General features: G+C 43.5%; 3 protein-coding genes across 5 annotated transcripts; 1 reads left to right on the top strand and 2 right to left on the bottom strand.

Moving 5' to 3' along the window:
- Positions 1-945: 945 nt before the first annotated feature.
- cst7 (cystatin f) lies at positions 946-3,608 on the top strand. 2 transcript variants are annotated; one of them, XM_011484228.3, is made up of 4 exons: positions 946-1,074; positions 1,700-1,878; positions 2,671-2,790; positions 2,883-3,608. In XM_011484228.3, exons 1-4 carry the CDS (start codon positions 1,029-1,031, stop codon positions 2,958-2,960), a joined length of 423 nt encoding a protein of 140 aa, XP_011482530.1. In that variant the 5' UTR covers positions 946-1,028; the 3' UTR covers positions 2,961-3,608. The 2 variants fall into 2 exon arrangements, with proteins under 2 accessions (XP_011482530.1, XP_078787606.1); XM_078931480.1 differs by lacking the exon at positions 946-1,074 and adding an exon at positions 1,166-1,335 and having other exon boundaries at positions 2,883-3,113.
- A 540-nt stretch (positions 3,609-4,148) lies between these two features.
- On the bottom strand, positions 4,149-8,545 carry apmap (adipocyte plasma membrane associated protein). The gene is made up of 9 exons (XM_004077019.4): positions 8,321-8,545; positions 7,429-7,545; positions 6,866-6,981; positions 6,704-6,796; positions 5,821-5,937; positions 5,438-5,612; positions 5,096-5,230; positions 4,830-5,022; positions 4,149-4,710 (listed from the first exon to the last, which is right to left on the bottom strand). The coding sequence occupies exons 1-9, from the start codon at positions 8,410-8,412 to the stop codon at positions 4,501-4,503; spliced, it is 1,248 nt and encodes a 415-aa protein (XP_004077067.3). The 5' UTR covers positions 8,413-8,545; the 3' UTR covers positions 4,149-4,500.
- A 12,556-nt stretch (positions 8,546-21,101) lies between these two features.
- On the bottom strand, positions 21,102-24,646 carry vsx1 (visual system homeobox 1 homolog, chx10-like). 2 transcript variants are annotated; one of them, XM_023963736.2, is made up of 5 exons: positions 24,062-24,646; positions 23,769-23,844; positions 23,002-23,125; positions 22,167-22,362; positions 21,102-21,952 (listed from the first exon to the last, which is right to left on the bottom strand). In XM_023963736.2, exons 1-5 carry the CDS (start codon positions 24,477-24,479, stop codon positions 21,663-21,665), a joined length of 1,104 nt encoding a protein of 367 aa, XP_023819504.1. In that variant the 5' UTR covers positions 24,480-24,646; the 3' UTR covers positions 21,102-21,662. The 2 variants fall into 2 exon arrangements, with proteins under 2 accessions (XP_023819504.1, XP_023819505.1); XM_023963737.2 differs by having other exon boundaries at positions 22,182-22,362; positions 24,062-24,587.
- Between the last annotated feature and the right edge of the window lie 273 nt (positions 24,647-24,919).

Genomic DNA, 24,919 nt, shown 5'->3' with positions numbered 1-24,919 from the left:
CTGCAACTCTGCAATGTCAACTCCTCGTTAGTTTCTTGGAGGTCTTTTTTTCTATAGCCATTCTCACTCTCGCTACCTCGGAGGGGAGTGGGAAAGAGGGACAATACATGTAAAAACCAGGTGAAAAAATGCTACGTGCTTGTGACAGCATTTGATTTTTTGAGATATTACACACTACTATAATCTGCCTTTAGAGTACTATATTGCTCATGGTTTACTGTATGTTTTTATCATGGGGTATTAGACAATTAATGTAATTGCTTTGGAGAATCGGCACATTTAGGAATCACAGCAGATCTGTACAGTGACAGAGTTCTCTAGACACTACTCATCAATGCCAAGAATCATGGACTGCAGCTCTCCACATCTATCCAAGCCGGCTTCGGCGTGATCATGGCACACAGACCAACCAGTCCCTGGGCTTAAATGGACTTGGTTACCATGATCTGGTGTGAGCAGGACTTTGAAAATAGTTAGACAGAAGGATCAGTGCGTCTGGAGAGATGTTGACTTTGTTTGGGTCTTTTTATCTGGTTTGCAGAGAGTGAACTGAGTCTGAAGACAAATATTTTAGTTTACCACTTCACCCATAACCCCTTGAGCACGAGCTGTGGATGCTAATGAGCGATTCAAAAACATGTACAAGTGGCAGAAATGAGCTTTCTTAAGGAGGATGGGGTCTGATGAAGCTCAGATATCCAGGAGAACTCAGAGTGCTCTTCCTCTGGAGAGGTCTGGGAACACCTTCTGGAAGTACACCTTTACCCTTGTGCTGTCTTAGATGACCCCACCCTTACTTTGACGTGTTATTCCTACCATGACAAAGGTGGATAAAGGTGGAAAGATTTCATGTTTCACAAATCTTTTTTCCCTAAAGCCAGAGTGTCCAGAGTTCCACTGGTTCTAGTTCTCTAAACCTAGCAGTGAAGCTGGTTGGAGTCAGCTGTCCTACTCCAGGAAGTGATGTCAGAAGAGAAAGAGCAAGTCTGCGGTCAAAGCTGCTGCTTCACAGGAAGCTCAGAGAGAAGATGACGGCGAGGACGCTTTTGCTCGCTGCTCTCCTTGCTGTTTTTGGTAAGCTGAGTTCTCTGTGCTCTCAGTCTACATTCAACGCATCAACTACATGCCAGGGTGGAGCGGGGGGGGGGGGGGGGGTCATGGTGACGACCAGGTCTCAAAGCAGTCTGTGTGTGTGCTGTGGTTTTGGTGGTATTTCTGTCAGAACTATGTTCTCAAATCCTGGAGCTCAGCAGAGCTTTGAACTCAGAACCAGGAAGTCCAGATCAGTCCCTGAACGCAGAAGCAATTGTGAGGTAACGGAAAGAACTTCAGTGGGTAGGTTTTCAGATCTGCTCAAACCTTTGAGTTACTCAAGAACTTCTGCTTGCTTCAGTGTGATTGGGGAGGGGAGGGGGGGTACTGAGTCTGTGCAATCATGAAAAGTATTGCCAAAGGCCGGCAAAGTCTGAGAGCTTCTGCACCTGCTTCTGTCTACGGCTGTGAAGATCTCAAAAAACGTTTGTGATTCTCCATCAATGTTTTTATCAGAGTTTATTTCAAATGTATCTTAATCTGCTGGATCTAATTAAAATTCAATCAGAACTCAGTTTAGCAGCTCTCAGTACATTTACAGTCAGGTGTAGAAGCTTTATTGAAACAGAAGCTGGATACTGTCACCTCAGAGTTCCTTCTCCTGCAGAGGTGAGCTCAGTGACAGGAACCCATCATGGACTCTCCATACCCGGCTCTCCTCAAAACATCAGCAAGAACGACCCTGCCCTTCAGAAACTCGTCTTCGCCGCCGCCTGTGCCTTCAACAACCAATCCAATGATGCGTTCCTTTTCAAACCAGCAGACATCATTCGAGCGCAGAAACAGGTGAAGATCAGTTGTATCGACCACACCCACCACACTATTTTAACACAAATTTAGCAGTGAAGATAATCATGAGACAGGGAACTTATTCCAAGATTACAGGTCTATTGCTGAAAGTCTGACCCAAAAATGTTATTTGCTTAAAGAAGAAAAAAAAGTGGGATCTGTGCAGAGCACTCCAAAAGTCAACCTGATTGTTAAAATAAATTATAAGTTCAGGTAACATACCATAATCTCTGATATCACCTGCAGAGGATAATGCATGACCAATATTAATCCTAATGTGGGACGGACACTTTAGCTCAGGTTCACTGTGCCCACTTTAAAAACAACAATTTAGTAAAAATAAATAAATAAAATAAAAGAGAGAGAGAGGTTTTTGACACCCAACTCTACATTTATTATGGGTGGAAAATCACAAGTGAAGATAACAACTGGCCTCCAGTGGTCTTTGGAGGAGTTGCAACATTTGGTACTTCCTGGGTTCCAGATGAGCTGGTTTTTCTATTTCAGCCAAATCTTTTAAGAAATACTTTTTTTGAGTATTGCAATAGAAATATCTCCTGCTGCAAGAGCAGGATTGACGTGTGCGTACATCTGTCAAGGTAAACTCTTATGGAGTTATTAAAATCTAAATTATTATTAGCAGATATGGGTTCTCTTGGTTTTGTTTTCCCATTTGATGGTTTTTGAAATACTACCATTCTTTTTTTTAGCATTTGGAACATGCTGATGTAAAACTGAACCATTTTTAACCACATCCTTGTTAATTTGATAAACCTGCACTTTCTTCAGATTGTCAAAGGGGTCCGGTTCCTTGTGGATTTTAAGATTTCCAGAACAGTTTGTCAAAAGCGAGATCACGGCAGCAACCTGTCAACCTGCGACTTCCAGCCTGCAGGGCGTCTGCAGCTGGTGAGTCTAAAAGTGCACGCGAGTTTGACCCTGATCATGCAAGTCTGAGTGTGTGCACAGGAGTCTGAACCTATCCAATGTATGTGTTGCAGACATTGGAGTGTCACCTGGAAGTCTGGACAGTTACCTGGATCCACTGGAACATGACTCAGAAGTTTCTCTGCAGATAATGGAGTACATCGCTCAGTTTTTTTTTTTCCAAATCTGAGGAAAAACAAGGATTGAAAGTCCCTCTGTGATAATTTTTGGATCTATTGTAAAAGTGTTCCCTGTAGTCTTTTACCTATGATTATTCCATTTTAGTTAACCCATGATGTTTTTTAGGACAGTTTCTGCAGAGCCGCAGTAGTTCATCAGAAACTCAGCTCTGAGTTGTGGAAGAGACTTTTGGTCGGAGTAAGAACTCTTTCATTTTCCATCATTTCTCTGTTTAGACGCTCTACCGCTGGCTGACAGCCCCTCACAACCCCAAGCTAAAATTAGTGGAGTAACAAAAATGATGAGCAATGTTGGAACTATCTTGCTGTACAGTTTTGAGTCAGAAACCAGCGCAGATGAGGAAAACAAAGAAGTACTTGAATCTATTTGTCTGCAAGTGGATGCATCAGAATGAAGCAGAGCAGGGAGCTTGTGGCCTGCCGTCGTAGCATCTTTCCCACAACTACAAGCTTTTTCAAACTGCATTTTTTGTCTGCTCCTGATTCACAATGATTTGAATAAATAATCAGAACTGTAATTTTAATCCTAATTTTCTTTATATATGTCCTTCATGAGAAAATCCTACAATTTTTATGATTAAATTAAAAACAATAACACCATTTTCATCAGAGTGGGTCTTTAAAAGGGAACAGAAGAGATAGAATCTCGTTCTGGACTAAACAAAGCCACTACTTTTCTTTGTCCTGCCTAGTTTGCCCTATTGAAGTGGGCGGAGCAAACTCTGGAGGATGTCCCACTTTAAAATGGTGAATGGCGTGTACTTGTATAGCGCTTTACAACCTTCTTGGAAGGCCCAAAGTGCTTTAGAATGACAGTACCATTCACCCATAAACACATATTCGCACACTGGTGGCGGCTCCGCTGCTGAACGCTGGGGGCCAACCTTTAACCACTAGGAGCGATGTGGGCTTCAGTGACCTTCCTAGACACATGTTGTGCAGGAACCGGACCTGTGGTCTTTCGATCAGAGGTCGACTGCTTTACCTCTGTGCCACGGCTGCCCCTTCAGGCTTCAGAAGGCTTCAGGTTGTCTATGGCAGCAGGCCTGCAGCAAATGCAGAACTTCACCATGAAGTCCCACGGAACGCACACACACACTGAAGCCTGTAGATCAGTTTAATCCAAAAAATCTGAATCCGTTTCATCATTTCTGCTTTCACACCTTTATTAAAATTCGTCACAGTTTCAGCCAGTCAGTCATTTCATGCAGCTCAAAGGTCAAAGACCTGCTGACCATCTTCAAGTGACGAGCACTGCTGTAACAGTGAGGGGTTCCCAAAGCTGAACAGTAGAGGGCAGAACGGCTTCGCCAAGAACTTGGACTTAAAAAGCAAACAACAAAATCATTTAAATAAAAATGTTGCAGTCAACATGGTTACCACGGAGACCAAACCGGCCCATGAACAGTGATGAACTTTTTCAAAGGAATCCCTTTATAGATTGCGTTTGTTAGTGAAAGCAGAGTCTGGGCTCCATTCGTTTTCCGACGTCTCACACGGCTTCCAAGTCGAGCTTGGCGATGTATGGGGAGCGGAAAGAGCCCAGGTACAGACTGCCGGCGTGCTCGTGGACCTCGCTGACGTACGCCACCACCAGGCCATTGGGGTCATGGAAGCTCCGCGTGCAGATGCCCCCATCATGGAGCTCCGCCACCAAACTGTAGCGAGGAACAAACTTCACCAGAACGTCCGGGCTGAAAAGCTGCGAGGAATGAGACAGTTTTAGGAGAAATGTAGTCTTCTTTACTTTCCTTGAAATCATCCAAGTGGCCTTATTGCAGAAGCTACGCAGAGGGTCGAGGCGTTTCCCCTTCAACCTACCTTGAAGATGAGCTTCTTGATCCAGGGTCGCTGGGAGAGGAAGTCCAGCAAGGAGAAGCCAGGATTGGCTCTGACGGCAGACATGGCCACCCAGTACCCCCCGGAAGAGCTGGGTCGGATGTTGTCGGGGAAACCGGGCAGGTTCTCCACAAAGGTGTCCATGCCGCCTTTGTTCAGACCAGCCACGTGCACCCTGCAACAGAAGCAGAGTCCGGGTCACCGATGGGTCGGCCCGGCTGCCAGAATCAGCTGGTCCTGGGAATCACCTTCGGATCCGGGCCATGGTGGTCTCTGCCACCAGAACTGACTCCTCATCTGGAAGCAGGTGGATGCCGTTTGGGAAGCGGAGGTTGTCCATGATGACGGTCAGCTCTTTGGTTTCGGTGTCAAACTCCAGAACTCTGCGAAAAGGGCACAAACAAGATCCAAACAGAAGTTCAGGTTCGACTTAAAAGCAAACTCAACCATGACAGGAAAAGAAAGTTCCCCACCAGCTTTCAAACTTTTAAAATCTTCTCTTTAAATTTTCTCCAAATTTCAGCAGAACTTTGTAGAAAACTGCTGAGTCAACACTGAATCATGAACATTACAGCAACGTTCGGCAGTACCGGCCGTCAGCGGTGGCCTCCATGATGAGCTGCATGTAGTTTCTGCGCTGCCACCTGCTGCTGGAGTCTGTGAAGTACAACTTTTTCCCGTCACGCGTCACCGTCACGTCGTTGATGAACGACAGCTTTCTGCCGCCGACCACCTCACCGCCGGCCACCAAGCGGGTCTTTTCTCCTGCAGGAGGACAAGAGCGGCTGAAGTTTGACCCCAAGTTCAGCTGAAAAGAAGTTTTCCTCAGGAAGTGGTGCATTGCGAAAGTGCTGAACTTGTGTTTCAACCAGAAGATTCAGTAAAAGTATTGTTGCCATGGTACAAGAATGTGTTTACCAGACCCAACCCAAATAAAAGTGCAGGTAAGGGGGTGTGGCCAGTGTGAACTTACCTGTGCTGGGGTTGACCTCAAACAGGCCCAGATAGGCGTCAGCCACAAACAGAGTCCCATTTGGTCCCACTCTGATCCCCAAAGGTCTTCCACAGACGGGTTCATCCTCTTTGGAGCCTGCAGGACACCAGCCATGACAAAAACAGCAACAAACTCACAGGCTCAACCAAGGTTGACTGTTTGAATCCCGACTGTTTCTTTCTGACAGTAAGCATTCATGAAGGGAGAAACTCCAATGAAACCTTAGCAGAGGTTCAGCCTGACATGAACAGGAAACCAAATCTGAGCATCGTCGACAACGCAGGTGTTCTGGACTTTCAGCTCCCATTATATTAAAGAAGAATTTCTCTAAAGACCCTGGAGGTTTAAACTGAAGCTGGAAAGTTGATGTTTGATGAAGTTGTGAGGAAACAGCAGCAGTTTCCCACCTAAAGTAGGACATAAGCTGCAGCCATGGAGAAAAGATTCAGAGCAAAAGCAATGATCAAGTTATGGATCTTCACAACGGGGACTTAATAGATTTTTACACTTTGTGTTTATGTTTGTTCTATGGGTTGGAGACTATTTTTATTTTTATTTTCATGTCATATTGTGCAAACGAGACGTGCACGCATGCTGGGCTCACATGTGCTCCCCCCACCACCTGGGGCCTGACCTAAAACACACTGTGACCCCTCATGCACGCCTGATTAGCCAATCAGAGCTGAAGTGGAGCAGTGGGAGGGGCCTCACTCGCAGAGCAACACACCAATCAGAGCGGGGTCCTGTCTTTGGTTGTTATGGAGAAGTGCAAGTGTTGCTAAAGAAGCCAGACAGCTAAAATCGATTTTCTTAGCTTCAAATTGAAATCACATCCTGAGAGCCTCATTTGTTTTTTTCTCACCACATGGAGGTTTTCCGAGCCGTGTGACGGTGAGGATCCTTCGACCAATCAGCTTTAGTATCTGCCCGTCAGCTGTTCCAGTGTAGAGGACGTCTGCAGACAGAAGATGCTCTTCACTCAGCGAATGACGATGATGATGGTGAGGGGAAGAGACTCACTGACCCCCGATGTTGGTGATGGACTCTGGTCCGAGGATCTGGTCCTCAAAAAGCCTCTGGGACTCTCTGAGCTTCAAATTGGGCTCCCAACAACCCTTCATAAGCGGTGGTTCTCTAAGGCTGCAGTGACACAAACATCCAGCAGGGGGCAGCAGAGAGAGAGAGCAGCGTTGAGTTATAGTTGAATGTAATGTGAGACAGTTTCCTTTCTTTAAATAATAATAAAATGTTTTATGATTATAAATAAAATAAAAAATATTTATAATCAGCTTTCATCAATATTTCTAATGAAACTAAAAACCTTAAACTTCAGAACTGAACCACAGGAAACACCTGGGGGGGCATCTATTTGTTTAATCTGGACTCTGTGAGCACCATGGATCTGGTCCTGGATTCTGACAATAGTAGCAGAGGTCAATCCTAACAACCCAGAACTAGAAGACGATGGTACTGCAGAGTTTAAAGTGAAAGAATATTGGCTCATCTGCAAGTCAGGAAGACAACTTTATTTCTGAAAATCCGTGCAGGGAGGGGTTCTGAGGGGTACGATGAGTGAACTGAACTCACCTGAAAGCTTCAGGGTTGATGGGAGACTCCAGGATGAAGACGACAACTAGCAGAGGAAGAAGAAAGAAGCCACCCAGAGACAGCAGGGTCACCTGGAAGACCCGCCCGCTGTAGGTGCTGCAGAAACAAACATGACTCAGAGCTCCACCCTTCCTGAGCCACAACCCCGGTGAACCAGAACCGATTCAGATTTCCAGCATCATAATTCTATTTTTTCTGCTTGACTAAAACAGTTTTCACACAATTTGAGGGAACACTCTGGATTTCATGGATCTGGATCCATTTTTACCTCCGGATTTGGTTTCTGGCCCGGTTTCTAGGTCAGATAGTAGGGCTCCCTCAGGTGAGGAAGAAAACAGCAAATGAAACGTCATAATGTGAAATCTCACAGTAAACCTGCAGAGTTTCTGCTTTAGGATTCAGAGCCCAGAGGAGCCCCTGTCTGCAGGGACCTTTAGCTGCCATGCTCATCAGCACGGGCAGAAGGCAGCAGTTTGAGGAACTGACGCCCAGGAAGCTGCTGCAACCCTTCTGGATGACTTAAGCAAACAGGAAGCTGCTGCTGCTGCATGAAGACCAGTGGGCATCGCACCAGCAGCTCCTGGACATTGTTGGATCCTCTAGGGGCTGGAGGTTCTCTATAACTCTCCTCACACAGAGTAACCTGGTAGAATCGGTTCCTTCAGGATGTTCTCCTAACCTGGTTTGTTGATCCTGGTTTTTCTGTAACCACCACAATCTAGAATCACAGTGACCTGGTTTGTGGTTCTCCAAGAACACGTGACCACAACAATGATCATGGTGACCTGATCTGACCTCTGATGACCGGGATGTGACTTCCTGATCCCGGGCCAGTCGGAACCAGCGGTGAGGCTCTGGGCGAGTCTCTTACCCGGAGCTTTTGAGGCGCCGCTCCGGAAGCTCGTCGGTGATGACCTGCGGTCTCTGCAGCCTCCGGAGGCGCAGCCCCCCCGACTCGTTCATGCTTCCTGCACGGACACCGAGCCCAGTTCTGGTTTCTATTAGCGCGTGCGTGTAGAGGTTCAGAGGAAGGACCTTCCCGCCCCCATCTTTTCCTCTTTCTCTTTCTGTGTTGTTCGCGGTGTCTTACCGCCCCCTTGTGGCACGGAGGAGACCTGCAGCTGCGCAGTGCAGCACTGCTGTGAAAAACGCAAACCTTCACTGATAACAACGAATTTAAAGACACGTTACACGTTTACAAGTAAAACAGTAAAGTGTGCAATTCCTATTAACGAAATAACTAAAAACAAGGCTTAAAGAGCAAACAAAAGACTTTCAAGCTTTTATTCAAATCAAACTTTATTTATGAAGCATTTTTACATCAACGCTAAATGCTATAAAAAATAAAATCATCTTTCAAACCTAAAAACCAAACAGAATAAAGACCTTCATATAAAGAGGATTCTGTTTTGAACCCTGGGTTCTCCTTGGATTCTGTTGAGTCCAAGTTTGTTTTATCATCACTTTCTGATTTCAGACTTTTCCAGACTTTTGTTCCAGACTTTTGCTGCATGAAACTGAGACATCATATTGTTCAGTGCTGACTGTTCAGCACAAAAAGAAAAATAAATTTGCTGAGCTGACAGATGAAAAAAGTGTGTGCAAATCAAACTTTAATAATAGAAAGTGCTTCCCATACTTTGAAGCACTTTACAATTAAAAAAGAAACAGAGATAAATTTAAATAAAAACCCAACCTGTCCTTTACCCTCTCCCTCATTAACACAAACATCCCATGACCCCATACACAATGAATACTAATAAAAGTGCCTTGAAGAAACTTAAAGCAGTCAGAATCTGTTTTGTCAACTCATCAGCAGTCCTCTTTGGAGTCCCGGGGTTGCTGGACCAGACCCAGATACTGTCGATTAGGGTACACCCTGAACCGGTCAACGGTCTGCTGGAGACAGCACACTCACATACTCACGTGCACAACTTTGGACAATCTATGAACCCTGTTTTTGGACTGTGGGAGGAAGTCAGAGAAAGCCCAGAGAAAAAAGCCCAGAGAAAACCCACACATGAAAGAGGAGAACACAAAAAACTCCACATGAAACACCCCAGCCATAATTCAAACTAGTGCTTTCTCGCTGTGAGGCAAGAGTGCTAACCACTGCACCACCATGCAGGCCCTCAGAAAAGTAAGAAGCCTCAAACTCCCATAGCTCCAACCTAAAGTCCACTTGCGCAAGAAGACAGGGGTTGTGTCTGAATCCTCCTTAATTAATGATAGCAATGTCACTCCTTAGCAGCTGTGTGTGTATGATGATGGAAACCAGACGAGGGGACAATCCGTTTCTGTCTTCAGGGGGTGTTAATGGCAACTGCATTGCCATTAACACCCATTGACACAAAGGTCAAAGGCTCTCAGGAAGCTGGGACATCACAGAACCTCACGGTCCGGTTCTGTGTGAGGCTCCAGTGGACTTTCTTCTGGAAATAATCTGTACATTTTAAAGTTGTTTTATGTGTTTATAAAAATCAACAACATCATTTTCATTTGTGCTTTTTGTTATTGAAAAATATCAGACAATTGTTTGATAAAAGTTCTCACCAAATCACAAATTCAAATTCAAATTAATTTTATTTATAAAGCACCTTTCATGTCAAACAGACAGCTCAAGGTGCTTTCCATAAAAAACAAACAAGAATACAATAAAAACAAACCCCACACATGAAGTAAAATAATAAATAAGCCCCTCAAAATAAAACACACAAAAACAAGCACAAGTAATAGAGAAATAACAGAGCTTAAGAAAAGGGAACCCAGGGGCCGGGGTTCCTGGGTACTGAACAGTGCAGGTGAAGTTTTCCAGATTCCTTGTAAATCTAACAAGATAATCAAGTTTAAATAAAATGTGTACAAAGAAAAAAGTAAACAAGAATTAATGTCAAATCCATCCACATTTTAGTTTCCTAAAGTTTAGCCCACTGTTGTTTTTCCATATCCAAATAATCCAAAGGGAACGTTAGAACATTCTCCCTCCCGTCTTTACTAAATTCAAAGTGTTTCCACACATTAGACTGGAATGAGGGATTGATAATTTTCTGCTGACATCATGTGTGTTGTGTGCTGTGATGGCACCAAGTCAATCAATAGTTGCACTCCATCGTTACAGCTAAAAATACCACAATAAAATCTGTTTTTTTTTGGCTCTGTGTCATTTCGTTTTCCATTAATAAAAAGTGAGTTTAACTCTGGCTAATTTTTTTTTTTTTTACAAAGACCAACAAAATATTTGTTGCTCTTGCTTTGTATCTATAAGCTGAGTTAAAGGGAAAAGGTAAAAAAACAGAACTTTGGGTGCCTTTGGGTCGCAGCAGACTTAAGTTTAAAGTCACTGGAATCCTCCACTTCATTACCGTGATTTGCAGCAAGTTACTCCCATCATGGACCTCTGAATGGACCACAGGCCATTTAAAAAAAATTTTGCTCGGAGGATTAAGCCAGTGGTCCTCCAGAGAAGGGGTGGGGGGTGTCAGTGAAAGTGGAACGATGTCATCCAAGAGATTCATGAAACCAAAGAGGCCTAATCTGATGTAATGAAGTTCAGTAAACGGTTGCAATAAGGACCCCCACCCCCCACCCTCACATCACCATCTGCAGTATGGCAGGGTAACCAGAGGATAATTGATTTGGGGGGTTAGAAAGTGTTCATTAATCAAAGAAAACATATGCTGCTTTCGGAGAAAGATCAAAGAGAACAGGCGTTCCCTGGAAGGCGGCGTGGTGGTGGTGGGGGGCACTGGTCAGCGAGGAGCCTTAATTAATTTAAAGATGATTACAGCTGATTGGAAGACAACTGTCTTCCAATCAGCTGTAATCATCCAGAGAGTTCAATCAGGTTACTGCTGTTCAGTTTGCCATCAGATCAGTTAACCTGTAGGAGCCTGTAGCCACTCTGTTCCCATCGATCAGCATGAAACTTCATTTCACAGAGCCGTAAAGTCCCACTTCGATCATCTTTTGACCTATTTTCAAACTGTTCCCAGTGGTCTTTTAATTGTGATTATGCTGTTTTTAGTCAAAATGTTGTTTTCTGTGACAAAGTTTCTGCAGACTGGCGGTTGTGGTAGTTACAGCCCCTCACAACCCCAACCAACAAAAATGGCGAGCAAAATTGGAGCTATCCAGCTGTACACATTTGAGGCAGATTCAAGTTCAGATGAGGAAAACAAAGACGTAAATGGATCTGCTCATCTTCAAGTGGATGCATCAGAATGGAGAGGGGCAGTGAGCTTGTGGCCCACCGACTAGCACCTATGTCACTGCTGGAGGTTTTTTCAATGGCACTTTTTTGTCTGCTCAGGATTTACAGTCATACTAATGAAGAAATACTCAGAAATGCTGTTTTAAATTGTTCCGTTTTTTACATGTCCTCCACCATGAGAAAAATACCACAAGAACAAACAAACAAAGTTGCAACACTATTTCAACTTTTTCAACACTATTTTCCTTGTGCAATATTGTAATGAAAGCATTTTTTGGAGTTAATGCCAAAATATGTTTTAAAAATGCTATTTGAAATAACGTTTGTAAATTAAATAACATTTTAGATATATTTCTGTATTTCTTTGCATTAGAGTTCATTTTATGGTTGGTGAGGTCACACTTGTTACGGAGAAAATTTCAAACTGGAACTTAATGCCACAAACATTGCTGACCCTTGATCTAGATTATCACACAGTACTAGGAGTTCTGGAGGCCTTAAGCATCCAGCTTAGAACTGGAGGTAACATTTTTGGAAGAGCTCCAAATTAGTATCGACCTCTGAACTTTGCACCATGACACCATAGATCTTAGATTTTGTTTTAAAATGGGTTTTAATGCCAAATGAGATCAGTCATCTGCAGGTCAGAAGAGGGAAGACTCCACCCTGGTTCAGAGTTCTTGGAGATGTTGCATGCATTTCCTGCCTCAGCCTCCAGGGGTGCTCAGACAACACTTTTTCTTTCTTCTTTTATGGTCTGCTGCCACAAGTCCACAACAGCTGGTGGGGAGTTAGAGCACAATTTAACAACAATCTCCATGTCCTGTGATTGTCGAGGAATTAGGTCACACACGCAGTGATCTTCCACCATGTTTTCCTGGAGATTTCTTGGTTGTGTGTTGGATGTAAATTGTGAAGGATTTGATGTTAATTCAGTCAGAGATGCAGATGTTCTGCTGCTAATCGTCAAATTAGGGCTAAAGCTTCAGCAAAGAGAATTAGGACGACCTCCAGTTTCGTTGGAGTCACAGACCCAATCGAACTGGATTTAATTTACCACAGAGAGCAGCACTAGTTCATCGAAAATTTGCCTCTGAGTTGAGGGTGGGAGTGTTGGCGGGGAGTAAGCCTGTCCCGACTTCCCATCATCCCTCATTTACACTCTGTCCCACTACCTTACAGCTCGGATGAGGAAAACAAAGATGTGCATGGATCTATTTCTCTACAAGTGGATGTAACAGAATGGTGCAGAGAAGGGAGCTTATGGCTTGGTGTTGAAGCTTTTACATAACAGTTTTTCCCAATAGTGTTTGTTCGTCTGCTCCTGAGTCAAAACAATTTAAATACAGAAATGCAATGTTAAGCTTAATTTGCTTTATATGTGTCCTACATCATCAGAAAAATGCCACAAGAAAATGTTAAAAAAACACAAAAAACATTTTTCATTGGAGTGAGTCTTTAAGGTTGTAGCACTGCACACTTTTGACACTTTTGTCATACAGACATGAAACATTTTCACACGTTTCTCTCTTGTTTAAACTCAAAGTTAAAACAATCATTGAAAAATAAGTCCATTGCTATAGAATGAAAAAAAAAAGATCTGCTGCATAAGCCGTGTCGAAAACACGGCTTAAAAGAGATTGACAAGATCAACAGTCAATCAGGACGCAGAACAGAGTGCCCTGTTTTAAAAAAGGGGTTCATATTTTACTAAATGATCTGACAGGTAAGAAGGCGCAGAACCCTTAAGACATTTAAAAACTATTAGAAAGATCTTCAAATCAATCCTGAAGCATTTGGGGAGCCAATAGAGGGATCTTAAAATCGGGGTGAGGTGGGGGTGGGGGTAGGGGTCTTGGAGAGAACCCACACAGCAGAGTTTTGAACAAGCGAAAGGTTCATTATAAAATTTTTGAAAGACCAGCTAGGAGGGCGTTACAATAATCAATTCTACTGATGATAAAAGCATGCATCAACATCTCCATTACAGCAAAAGAGAGAAGTCAGGCAACCCCAGCAGGATTTCTAAGATGATAAAAAACTATTTTAATCACCTGCTTAATAAGAGGCATAAAAGTTAGCTTGGAGTCAAAGGTAGTGCCCAGGTTTCTAATTGTTTCGGAACAACTTGAATTTTTATTGTTTGTTCCAAAAACTGTTTCTGTGTCTTGGCTTCAGGATCGATTACTAAAGTTTCAGGTTTTTTTCCTGATTGGGCTGCAAACAAATATTTCACATCGAAAATACAGTTAAAACATACCTATTGTTTCATCAGAAGACATAGCTATGTAGCTGGGTGTCATCAGCATAGCTATGAAAGCTGATCTTACCATAAAGTTTTTCTCCACAAGATAGGAACTGACCTGAGAAGAGTACCTAAAAGGCCAAGGCTTTTTATTCTTTTAAAAGAATCAGGTGATCAACAGTATCGAAGGCAGGACTTACTTAGATCTAGTAGAACTAATACTGAGATCTAGATCTGACCTAAATCAGGTTTCACAAAGGACTATCACACATTTCACGAAAAACAAAGACTGTGGCCCAACTTTGACTGGCAGGACCACGAAATACATGCATTCGAAAAGCTATTTTATATTTCACCAAAAGATGGCAGTGGTGTTGAGGGTTTGAGACCATTTTGAATATCCTGTACTTTTACTCTTAACCATTACTAATTTACAGTTTGTCATTATTATTTTTACTGTTTATGTTTTGTATTAAAATCCTTGTTATCTTCCCAAGTAAAATAAGAAAGGGGTTTATGAAAACCTTGTAAGTTCTGAAGGATTTATTATACTCCCATTCAAAACACTAATTTATTATGTTTTCTTTAAATGTAACAAGGGGGACAATTATCAAGTTCTGACAGAAAAACTACCCAGAATTGTAAAGCAGTGTGAGGCAGACCCCAGAAGACAGGTTCTGATTGAAAAAATATATTTTTATTTCAGGCTCAGGTAGGATCAACAGAGAGACCAAGGTGGCCTAGCTTGTGGACAGGATTCTGATGATAGAGACAAAGTCAATGGTGGTAACATCCAGGTTTAGGATTACTGAGAAGGTTAACCTTGCCTTTGGGAACAGAGTAAAGAAAACAGCAGAAACAGGGAGGCAGTGTAGTCGGAGCAGGCAGCTCATCCGAACCAAACAACCCAAGCAATAATTTGAGATCCAGAATCTGTAAGCACGAAGACTGAAAAAGGTCAGAGGGCACACCAACTTCCGCATTTACTCTGATGCCAGCAAGAGGGTCGTCCATGGAGAACTGAACAGAACACTGACATGACAAGTCAGAGCAAGAGCTTATCCTTATCTAGAACTGGGTCGTTTGAGCAGCAGTCTAAGCAGAGATGCTCAGACCTTCTTCTCCACAGAGTCTTCCTCCAGTTCTGCCAGGGGAATCCCAGGGTGCTCCCAGGTCAGCCGAGAACCATATTATCTCAAGGGTGTCCTGTGTCCTCCTCAGGTACCTCCTTCTTGTGTAAAATGCCCTGAATTTCCTTTCAGGGAGACTTCCAAGAGGCATAAAAGTAACCACGCTATGACAGCTGGCCTCCCTCCATGTGAAGGAGCATTGGCTGAGTTGCTCCCTGATGACCGAGTTCCTCATCATGTCTTATAAGCATCCAACCATCCTGGGGAGGAAACTCTATTTGTGTCCTGGATCTTGTTTCGGTCATGGCCCAAAGCACAGGAACAGACCTGAGGTTTGGAAGATGGCTTAACCAGTAAGTTGAAAACTTTTTTCTTTCGGCTAATCTTCTTCTTTACTACAACAGTTTGATACAATGGCCACAGTACTTGAGCTGCTACTCCTATATGCCTTTCAATGCATGCTCCTTCCTGTCCTCACTCCTAAACAACAATAGCCTTAAACTCCTCCATGTGGGAGAGGAGTCCTCCACCAGGAGAAGGACAACCACTTTTTTTCTAGTTAAGAGCAATGACCATATAAACACAAACACAGTGACAGAGTCCCATTGACACACTCACATGCATTTGCTCAAAACACACATGCTCACACATCTACATGTCCACACACCCCTAAGGTGTGGGTGTTTGTGCGTTGAATCTTACAGCTGCAACCCCTACTTTACTGAACTTTAACGCATCCCTTAAATGCAGCGTTTGGACAAAAAGCAGAATCAGGCGACATCGGTAAGGCTCTCTCTATCTGCTGGTTTGTACTGGTGTCTCTTTGCCTGGCCGGGACCCAGCAGTCCTTTCCTCAGAAATCAGCTTTTGTCCTGTTTTCCATCCAAACTCTTCAACTCTGAGCCGCTAAGCAGCTTTAGAAATTAGCACTCAGAAATTTGGCAGCAATGAAGGTTGGGGGGCTGTGGCAGTGTTATGGATTCTGTTTTTACACAATTATCATCGTCAACATCATGTCACAGCTTCTAACACCAACGCAGCAGATGCTGCTCTGTCAGCAACAGCCAGCTAATTTACAGCTTTGGGTGGCTCTTCTCTTCATCCTCCTGCTCCTCCATCTACAGAGCAGCAAACAAACAACACACCCAGGATTTCAAATAGAAACATACAGTATAATTTATTTTAAAGGTTGAAAAAAAAGGTATAAAACCAGAGGACAGGAAAAAGAGTAGACAGAACTAGAGTGAGGGGGTTGGAGGAGGAGTGAGGGGGTTGGAGGAGGGCTGGACAGTAGGTGTGTGGTCCACTAAAGGATTGTCCTTCTTGATAGACAATAGGCTGACCTCAGAATAGAGAATTTGACCATAAAATCACATTTTCATTGACATTTCTTATATTTGTAGGTGGATAACCCTCAAATTTAAGTTTGTGCAAACCTTCTGCTCTCTTTTAAATATATGTTGGTAAGAAATCTGAATGAATCCACCATAACTCCTGAAACTGCAGAATAATTGCAAAGAAACTTTTCAGAGTTAAACCTTAAAATGAGTCAACCATTTCTGAACCGTCCTGATTATGAAATGTTTGAGAAAATATAGATAATAGTTTAGGATTGACATGAACAGGAAGTAGTTGTTCTTTCCAGTTTTCTTGTAAAAAGTTGTAATCCAACTAATTATATATAACACAAATATTAATTACTAGTAACAATAATCAATTTTATTAGAAGGCGCCTTAATGAAAACTTTAGAGCACAATACATAGTTAAAAGCAACCCAAAAAAAATCACTAAAATATACATTAAAAGCACAATAAAATCCACTGACGGAGGAATGAAGAGTGAAGTCAGATGGAAAAGCCAGATTTAAACAGATGAGTTCTGAGCTTGGATTTGAAGGTTGAGAGCGCTGAACAGAAGAAGAGGACCCGAAAGAACAAGATTCTGATATGCGGAAGGTCGGAAAGGTAAGGAGGGCCAAGCCATGATGGCCTTAAAGATAAACAGGAAAAGTTTGATTTGGATTCTGATGCCAGCACAGCTGCTGGGGAAAAGGGGTGATATAAAGGATGAGGTTCTGGAGATGATGCAGACAGCTGAGTTCTGGACCAGCTGGAGTTTATTGAGGGTTTCTATGAGAAGTGAACAGACTGTGAACAAGAATAGAAACAGAGCAACGACCATAGGTGTCAACAAAGTGCTTGTTAACACCTACAGGTCATGATCAGAGGTGGGGGGGTTGGGGATGGTGGGACCAAAAACCTAAAATCTTTTTTTTCAGACTCAAATCTCTGTGGAGCACAACAGACCAGAACAAAGTCGCCATCTCTGCAGATGGAGTGGTCCCGCTATAGATCCATTCTTCATCCCTGACAGCAGATCAGATAATAAAGCTCTTTACAGAGGGAGAGGGGCCCATTCCTAAACTCCACCTTTGTCCACCTTGGAGTTGCCTATTTCCGTGCATTCACAGAGAGCTAGAGGTCATGTAAGAGGCAGAAAGACCTCATCATCTTCAAACATCTGACTCTGAAGTCTTACTTGCCACAGTATAAATACCAGAAGCTCCTGAAGAAAGGGAGTCAGGTCAGTGAAGCATGGGTTTTCTTATTCATCCTCTTCTTCATCATGGGGTCACATGTGCTTCCTCACCTCGGCACAGCTTCTGATCCTGATGGAAACTGACTCAATTTGTGTTTTGATTCAACACTAATCCTAAAGTGGGCTTAAGCCTGAAGATCCAGTGGATTGTCACGCAGAAGCTTCTCAGAATCACTCTGTAACAAAACGCAGGAAAACAGGGATCTGCGGCGCCGATTATTGGATTATAATTGGATTATGAGGAGACAGAGCCAAACAACGGAGCGGATAAAAACAGTACTGTGGACAAACAGCAGCTCCAGCCTGCAGAACATCTACATACCCTGTTACGGTGCCACACCTTCGTATGCAGCACCTGCACTGGTGGGTTTTTCACATGCACATCTCACGCGCACAGCAAAAGAAGCAGTTGCTTTTGTAGTTCAAAGTAAGTTTTCATTCAGAAGTCCTTAGAGGTTTGAACAACACAGTCTTGAGACAGCTTCAATACCCTGAAACGGAACAACACAACATCTATTAGTGTGTTTCTGTTGTCTTTGTTACTGGGCATCTTTGAAGAAGAGTTTCTGAGCTCTTTGAAAGACAGTTGGCCCGGTTCTGCTGTGAGGAACCCGCAGAGTCCCAACTAACTTTACCTCCTAAAAAAGACCTTGCATCTTTTTCTCACTACAGAACATAATTCCATCGTAGAACTGTGGAGTTTGGTTGATTGCAAGTTGTGTGTTCTCATGCACACTAAGGTTATGTGTCTTAGAGGTAACTGTTCTTGGTATTATCAGAGGAACAGGTCATGCTGTGTCTGTAGAGAATCAAAAACATGTTTCTTGTTTTTGCTGATAAACAGATACTTTATGCAGATATGTGTTTCAGATTAAAGTTAGACTAATGGATGCTGATCAACTGGATTAAAGGATCATTTCTGAGCTTGTTTGTCTGTGATGTTTTTGTTTGGTTGTCATGTCGGTGTCACAGGAGGAGAATCTACCATCAGCTGTCACATACAGTGCCCCCAGAATCATTAGTTAGGTGTACAGGTTCCTTACTGACCACACGAAAATGCTGCGTGCAAAGAGTTTACACGTAATTTGGGAATGCCCATGGGATTTCCATACAAACTATACACTGTGATTGTCCCATTTCGTCTTTTCTATTAGTCAGGCTGCACATTTTGTCGGCACACAGTCCGTATCCACCCGTAAGGGCACCTGTGACTGAGGCTTTAACAGCAAGTAAAGGAAAGTTAGCTCTTCTCCTGATTTGTGTGTTCGTATGGCCACTGTCTATAGATCATCCTGTTGCCATCACAACCTTGTTTCCTCCTCCACGACTGGATTTTAATGACAGACACTCAAGAAGCGGTTCAAGGATTGGATGGACTTTTTAGTTGGGATGTTTAATTGTTGTGTTTATCTTTTTAACCAGTTGCAACTCTTTTAGATTACTAATAAACACACCTTTTTAAAGCTTTAAATGTTATCATTTTTGCTTTGCACTTGTTTACACTGTAGAGATTTTCCTGATTGTCCATTGAGATGCAGAAGGAAATCAAAAGACAAGTAAATAAATAAAGATACAATGACCCGCTTTCTATCTAGCCTCATCAATGTAAGGTATGAATAGCTAATAACTAATAATAAAGTAGCTTAGTCTTCCGATCAAAGAAAAAACAAATGCAGACATGGTCCAAACGGAATGCCAGACTGGAGGGGGTTATTTTGGATCAAATGTACATTAATAACAGTCTATTACTTTTATTTAGACAAGTCTCTGGGCCAACCACTGGCAAATAAACTAATATCCCAATATTTAGAGATGTGAAAAAATGAAAAGAAGTATAAACTGACCAAGGAGAGGGACTTTCTTTAAACAAGCAACTGGCTTCAAGTGCATCCACATTGATGCAAATGAATGTACAGGTTATTTTATGATGTGACTTTAAGTTTATGTTCCATTGTAAAATTTTCCTTCTGGTTCAATCCTCACAGAAATGTGTAATGTTCCAAACCGATTCCATTAACTGCTGTTGCAGCTCTAAATAATAGGCAGCAATGTTGCAATATAGCTGATTAAATGAGCACAAAATATCTCATTCTAGCTCTGTAGCCGGATTTGACAATAACCTGAGACTGCTTATATGACTCTGCATCAAACTAGGATCCTCTGTTATGGAGGTAATCCACCAAACATTCCCTCTCTGCCACCACTCTCTAGCTACGTTCACACTGGGTTCGGAAAGACGTGTTAAAGCGACCACTTCTACTGAAAAGTCTTCATAAATGCATGTTCATGCTGGTTTTGAGATTCCACGTTTAAAACTCTTGCGCCGTACCGTATTATGCTATGTATTTTTCTTTCACAGCTGCATTCTGAAAGAAGGATTTGTTGTTGTAATTTTGGCCAGGCAAAAACCGCATTTATTAATTCCTACTCCATGATCAGTTTTTAAACTGTTGGCATTTCCGTGAATTCAAAAAGACGCCATCCAGATGTCATCACGAAATCTGAGTCCCTGTTTGGTCAAAATTTAACTAGTTTAACTTATGAAGTGGTATTTGGGGGCCAGTTTAGCTCGTGCTGGTTTGCGGCGCCTTCCGTCCGTGAAACCCGGGCTCGACTCCAGGCTGCTCCCTGTTCCCCTCCCTACCTCTGCCGGCTCCAAGCCCGGCCAGAGAAGGTTGCGTCAGGAAGGGCATCCGGTGTAAAACATTGCCAAATTTACCATGCGACTTGTTCGCTGTGGCGACCCCTGATGGGAGAAGCCGAAAGTGGAAGAAGAACTTATGAAGTGGTATTTATGCCACCACGTTGCAAATAAAATGTTCCAAGTTCCAAATGAAAGTATTCAGTATTTGTTTTTGCTTTCAGTTTTTTTTTTGAAAACCCCTTTTTTTTGCTTTCAAAAAATAATTTTGCATTTGCAAAACAAATGTTTATGCATGCATTGGTCTAATCTCGCTTTCTCCCTATCTTTGATTTTGTGTTCATAAGTTTCAGTTTAGTGTGACACATCAAGCAGCCTATTTGATATTTTCACATCAATATTTTCATCTGCAACTTAGAAAGTTTTGTATGCAATGTTGTGGCATAAATATCACGTCATAACAATTAACGTACATTCAATGGCTGCGCATTTTGTACGTAGAGCTCAAAACTAGACCTTAAAACCTGCATAGCGAAGAACGAACGCCAGAATTTTGAACCCAAAACCGCCCAAGTTGTTGTTTCAACATGCATCTCTGCGGGCGGTGTGAATGTAGCTTAAGGCTTGTGATGTTTGACCAATCAAACTGAAGGTAGAATTTAGCAGGAAAAGATACTCCTCCACCTTAAGGGTGGAGAAATCTGCCTGACCCCACCTTGACATTTTGTCCCGATCCAAATAAACTAACAGCAACAGACTCCACCTCTGTTGATGGAGGTGGGTGTGTCTCCAGCAACCAGCAGTTGCAGCAGCAGGAAAAGACTTAACTGCAAAAATACTTTCTTTTTATTTGTGTCTTTACTGTACATCCACATGATAGTTATTAGAGAATTATAAACAGGGTTTCTTACATTTTACATTCATCTATAAACTGTAAACAAACAGCAAAGAAAATATAGATAGCAAACAAACTCGGAACAAAACGACACTCAACACAGACTTTCGCCGGACCACTGCTCTCACTCTTGCAGTCAGAGCTTCCGATCATGGGGGCAGAGATCTCTCTCTCAGTCTTTTATCACGATCTTTGTATCTCTAAAGACCGCCTCCAAAGGGCCAGCTCTCTTCTCACTGATCTGCTGGCGATGACAGCAGCACTTAGCTGATCTCAGTTGTCTGTCTTTCCTTTATAATTTAAATAAACAATAAATACACACATACTTTACATAAACAGTTTTCTGGTCAGAAGTTTGCATAGCAACAAGTGATGTAATGTCTTTTTTGTTTATTGTCTTATCTTCCTGAAAGAAGAGCCAATCGAATCCATGTGTTTCATGCAGAGGAAGTCCTAAATTTTCTCAGCAGACCACATCAGGCTCCTCGCAGCTTCAGCTATGGTCATCTGATTCGCTGCCACTTTGCTGTTGTGGTGATGAGGTGGCCCTTGTCGCTCCCCCCTCATTCTGCTGCTGCTGTTTGGAGGAGCTGGACAAGTCGATGGCCACCTCCTCTTCCTCCGTGTCTTCCTCCAGCAGCCTTTCGTCCTCCTCCGTGTCCCGGGCCTTGCCAGCAGTGCTGTGCCGCTCTGAGGCGTCGCAGAACGACTCAGATCGAGTGGAGTCTAAGGACGGGGGACTGGGACACTTCTTGGCCATTTCAAGAGACTTCTTGTGCATTCCTGTGGGGGTGGAGTCAGAACAGATTCAGTCCGGTCTGCCATACCTCTGAATATAATATGCTTGTTTGTTGGACACAGCTGTTATTTATTGCTCTATGCAGTCAAGATAACAAAGGCAGATGCAAGATCTGCAGTAAGTCCTCAGGTCAACTGAGTGCATGCTGCAGTGTGCGTGTGTATTGATGCCGGTGTGGTGCGTGTGCGTGGCACTGACGTGCATGCGGCTCACCGAGCAGCCAGGGGGCGCAGGATCCCATCATGCCGTTCTTGGCTGAGTTGAGGATGGACTCGGGGAGCGGGATGGAGTGTCGCACCATGGCGCCATACAGACCGTATTCTGCCATGACACTGCTGCGTCCCCAGCATTTCTCACGCTTTCGCCACTTTGCCCGCCGGTTTTGGAACCAGACCTAAAACACAAAGCAGAATCAGAACATCCACGCATTAATAAGTGGGGCTGGAACAACACCCCCCACACACAGATTCTGATTAACCCCAAATGCCCATGCAAAATGACACAGAGGGTGTCCCATAATGCACTGGGCTCCAGCATTCACTGGCATCTGTGTTTCTGACTGTATTTTAAACTATGTATGCAATATTCATGCTGTATGTGCAATATCCATTCTAATGTGGAATACCCACTCGTGCAATATTCACCCCACTCTACTGTACAGTATTTATGTATTTATGCCTTATATAGCTCCTTATTCCTATTTTATTTTATTCTACCTTTTTATATTGTTGGACGAGAGTTGCTGGAAAAAATTTCATTGTGCACTGCAGAATGATAATAAAAGATTCTGATTCTGATTCTGTGATTGTTGGATGGCTGATCTCCCTGCTTTTAGCTTTTGTCAGGAGAGAGGGATGTGCGTAGAACGATCATTAAACAAGCACACATCTGTGTTTCAGCTGGATTCCGATGAAACTAAAATCCCATTCAGTGCTATCCATAACAACCTAGAACCTTTGCTGGGTTCTCTGGATTCTGTTCTGGTTCAGTACTGTATACATGACCCAGCTCTGATCTCTGGTTAGGGCCTGACCTGGATTCGGTCCTCAGGCAGCTCGGTCTTCATGGCCAGCATCTCTCTAGCATACACATCTGGGTAGTGCGCCTCCTGAAAGGCCTTCTCCAGCTCCTCCAGTTGGTGGGAGGTGAAAACAGTCCTGTAGAAAGCAGAGTGAGGTTCAGTGGAGGAATTAGACCTAAAGAAGATCAAATGGACTAGACTAGAGTCATGCCTGACTTCCATTAAAAAAACAAATATTTTAATTTGTCATCTCTAATTTTCCCAAAAAAAATTATGAGGGGCAAAAAATGTACAACAATAATAGTTATTATTAAAAATAGTTACTATTATTATTGTTTTTTCCGCATTTTAAATTATTGTTACTAAAAGTGTTTTGTTTAAAATAAATGTCTTATATCTGTTTTATGCAGTAAAAAGTTTATTTGTAAAAAATAAATAAAAAAAGGTTAATGATGCAAAGCTTAATGATCCCTAAACAGGTCTACCAAATTTTAAAATTACCAATTCGTTTTCGATTTTGATCATTTGTTAATTAACTATTTCTAAAAGTAGCTTTTATGTAACTTTAAATAAAACGTAGTAAATAAGCGAAATTGTAGTTTTATTAGGTCGAAGACAAAACTTGTCGTTTATTATCTCTGTGAAAATTTTCAATATATTTTAATGAGGAAAAAAGAATAAACAATTTCCCAGATGTTTCTCTGTATCTGTTTTTTAGATATTACTTAATCGAAGGCATCTGGATCTCAAAATTGGAGAGGAGTCCCCTCCTTCCTCACCTGTGTCTCCTCTTCTTCCTCTTCTGCGAATTTCCGGAACTTTTGGATTCGTTTCGGTCCGACAGACACTCTTCATCTATGGGGCAGAACAGTCATCGTCATCATCGGTATCAGCTCATCTGTTCCAAAGCAGCATAAACGAAGAGAACCGAAAAAGGCCGAACCAGCCCGACCAACAGGGAGCGGTTCGGCCTCGATTTTCTTTTTATTATTAAAAATAAAATATTTGCTGTTTGTTTGGCAATAGTCCTCTTTTTAAGGGTAAATCACACATGAACCGGGCCGTTCCGTACCGGAGTATACGTCTCTCTGGGCCTCCAGGTTCTGCAGGTAGTGGCCGTCGGTGCGGGCCTGCAGCAGCGGCAGGTGTCCCGGCAGGAAGCAGGGCGCCCCCGCGGGCTGCTGCGCCGCCAGGCTGCACAGGAAGCCGAGGCCCAGTGGCAGGGAGCCTCCCGGGAACGAGAACCCACCGAGCCCGCCGCCTGAACCCTGCGGCTCCGGCCCGGGGCCCGCCGATGACAGACCCGAGCCCGGATGCCCGCCGGGCTGTTGCCGCGCCTGCAGGTCCGACTCCAGGCCCAGCAGGTCGGTGATGGCGAAGCCCTTGGAGCGGAACCCGGAGCCGTGAAGTCGAGACTTGTCGATGCCGAAACCCGGGGCCAGCATCTTCACCCGGGGCTTCTCGTCGCTGAGCTCCTCCCGACCCGTCATGTTCCTGAGGAGGCAAAGCGAACTCAGAGCGGGACCGGCCGGGCGGCGGGTCCATTTATGCGGCCAGACCCCGAGGGATCACAGCGGCAGCCAATCCCTGCGGGAGGAGGGGGGGGGGTGACCCTCTCCCGCCTTTCTCCTTCAATCCCAGAGGATTAATTGCCACCAATTTCCCTTCAATCCGATCTGGATTTTGGGTCGGGGGGGCTGTGATTTCTGCTGCTTATCTTTGATCTCCACCAATCATCATGGGTGTCACGGGCGCAGAAACAAACACAGGCACGCGCCTATTAGCAGAAAGGCTTAAATGATTTTTGGATGGGGGGGGGGGGGGCATGAAAGTGTGCGCGAGCGAGGCGTCAAGTTTGATTAAATAAAGGAGTCCATCAGATCACCAAGGACTCAAGCGGTTCAACGCGACAGGTTGGCTGATCCTGGCC

The sequence above is a fragment of the Oryzias latipes genome, chromosome 15 (assembly GCF_053564925.1).
Source record: "Oryzias latipes strain Hd-rR chromosome 15, Olatipes_Hd-rR_3.1".
Lineage (NCBI taxonomy): Eukaryota > Metazoa > Chordata > Actinopteri > Beloniformes > Adrianichthyidae > Oryzias > Oryzias latipes.
The sequence above is the reverse complement of the archived record's forward strand: the minus strand, read 5'-3'. Positions and strand labels throughout refer to the sequence as shown.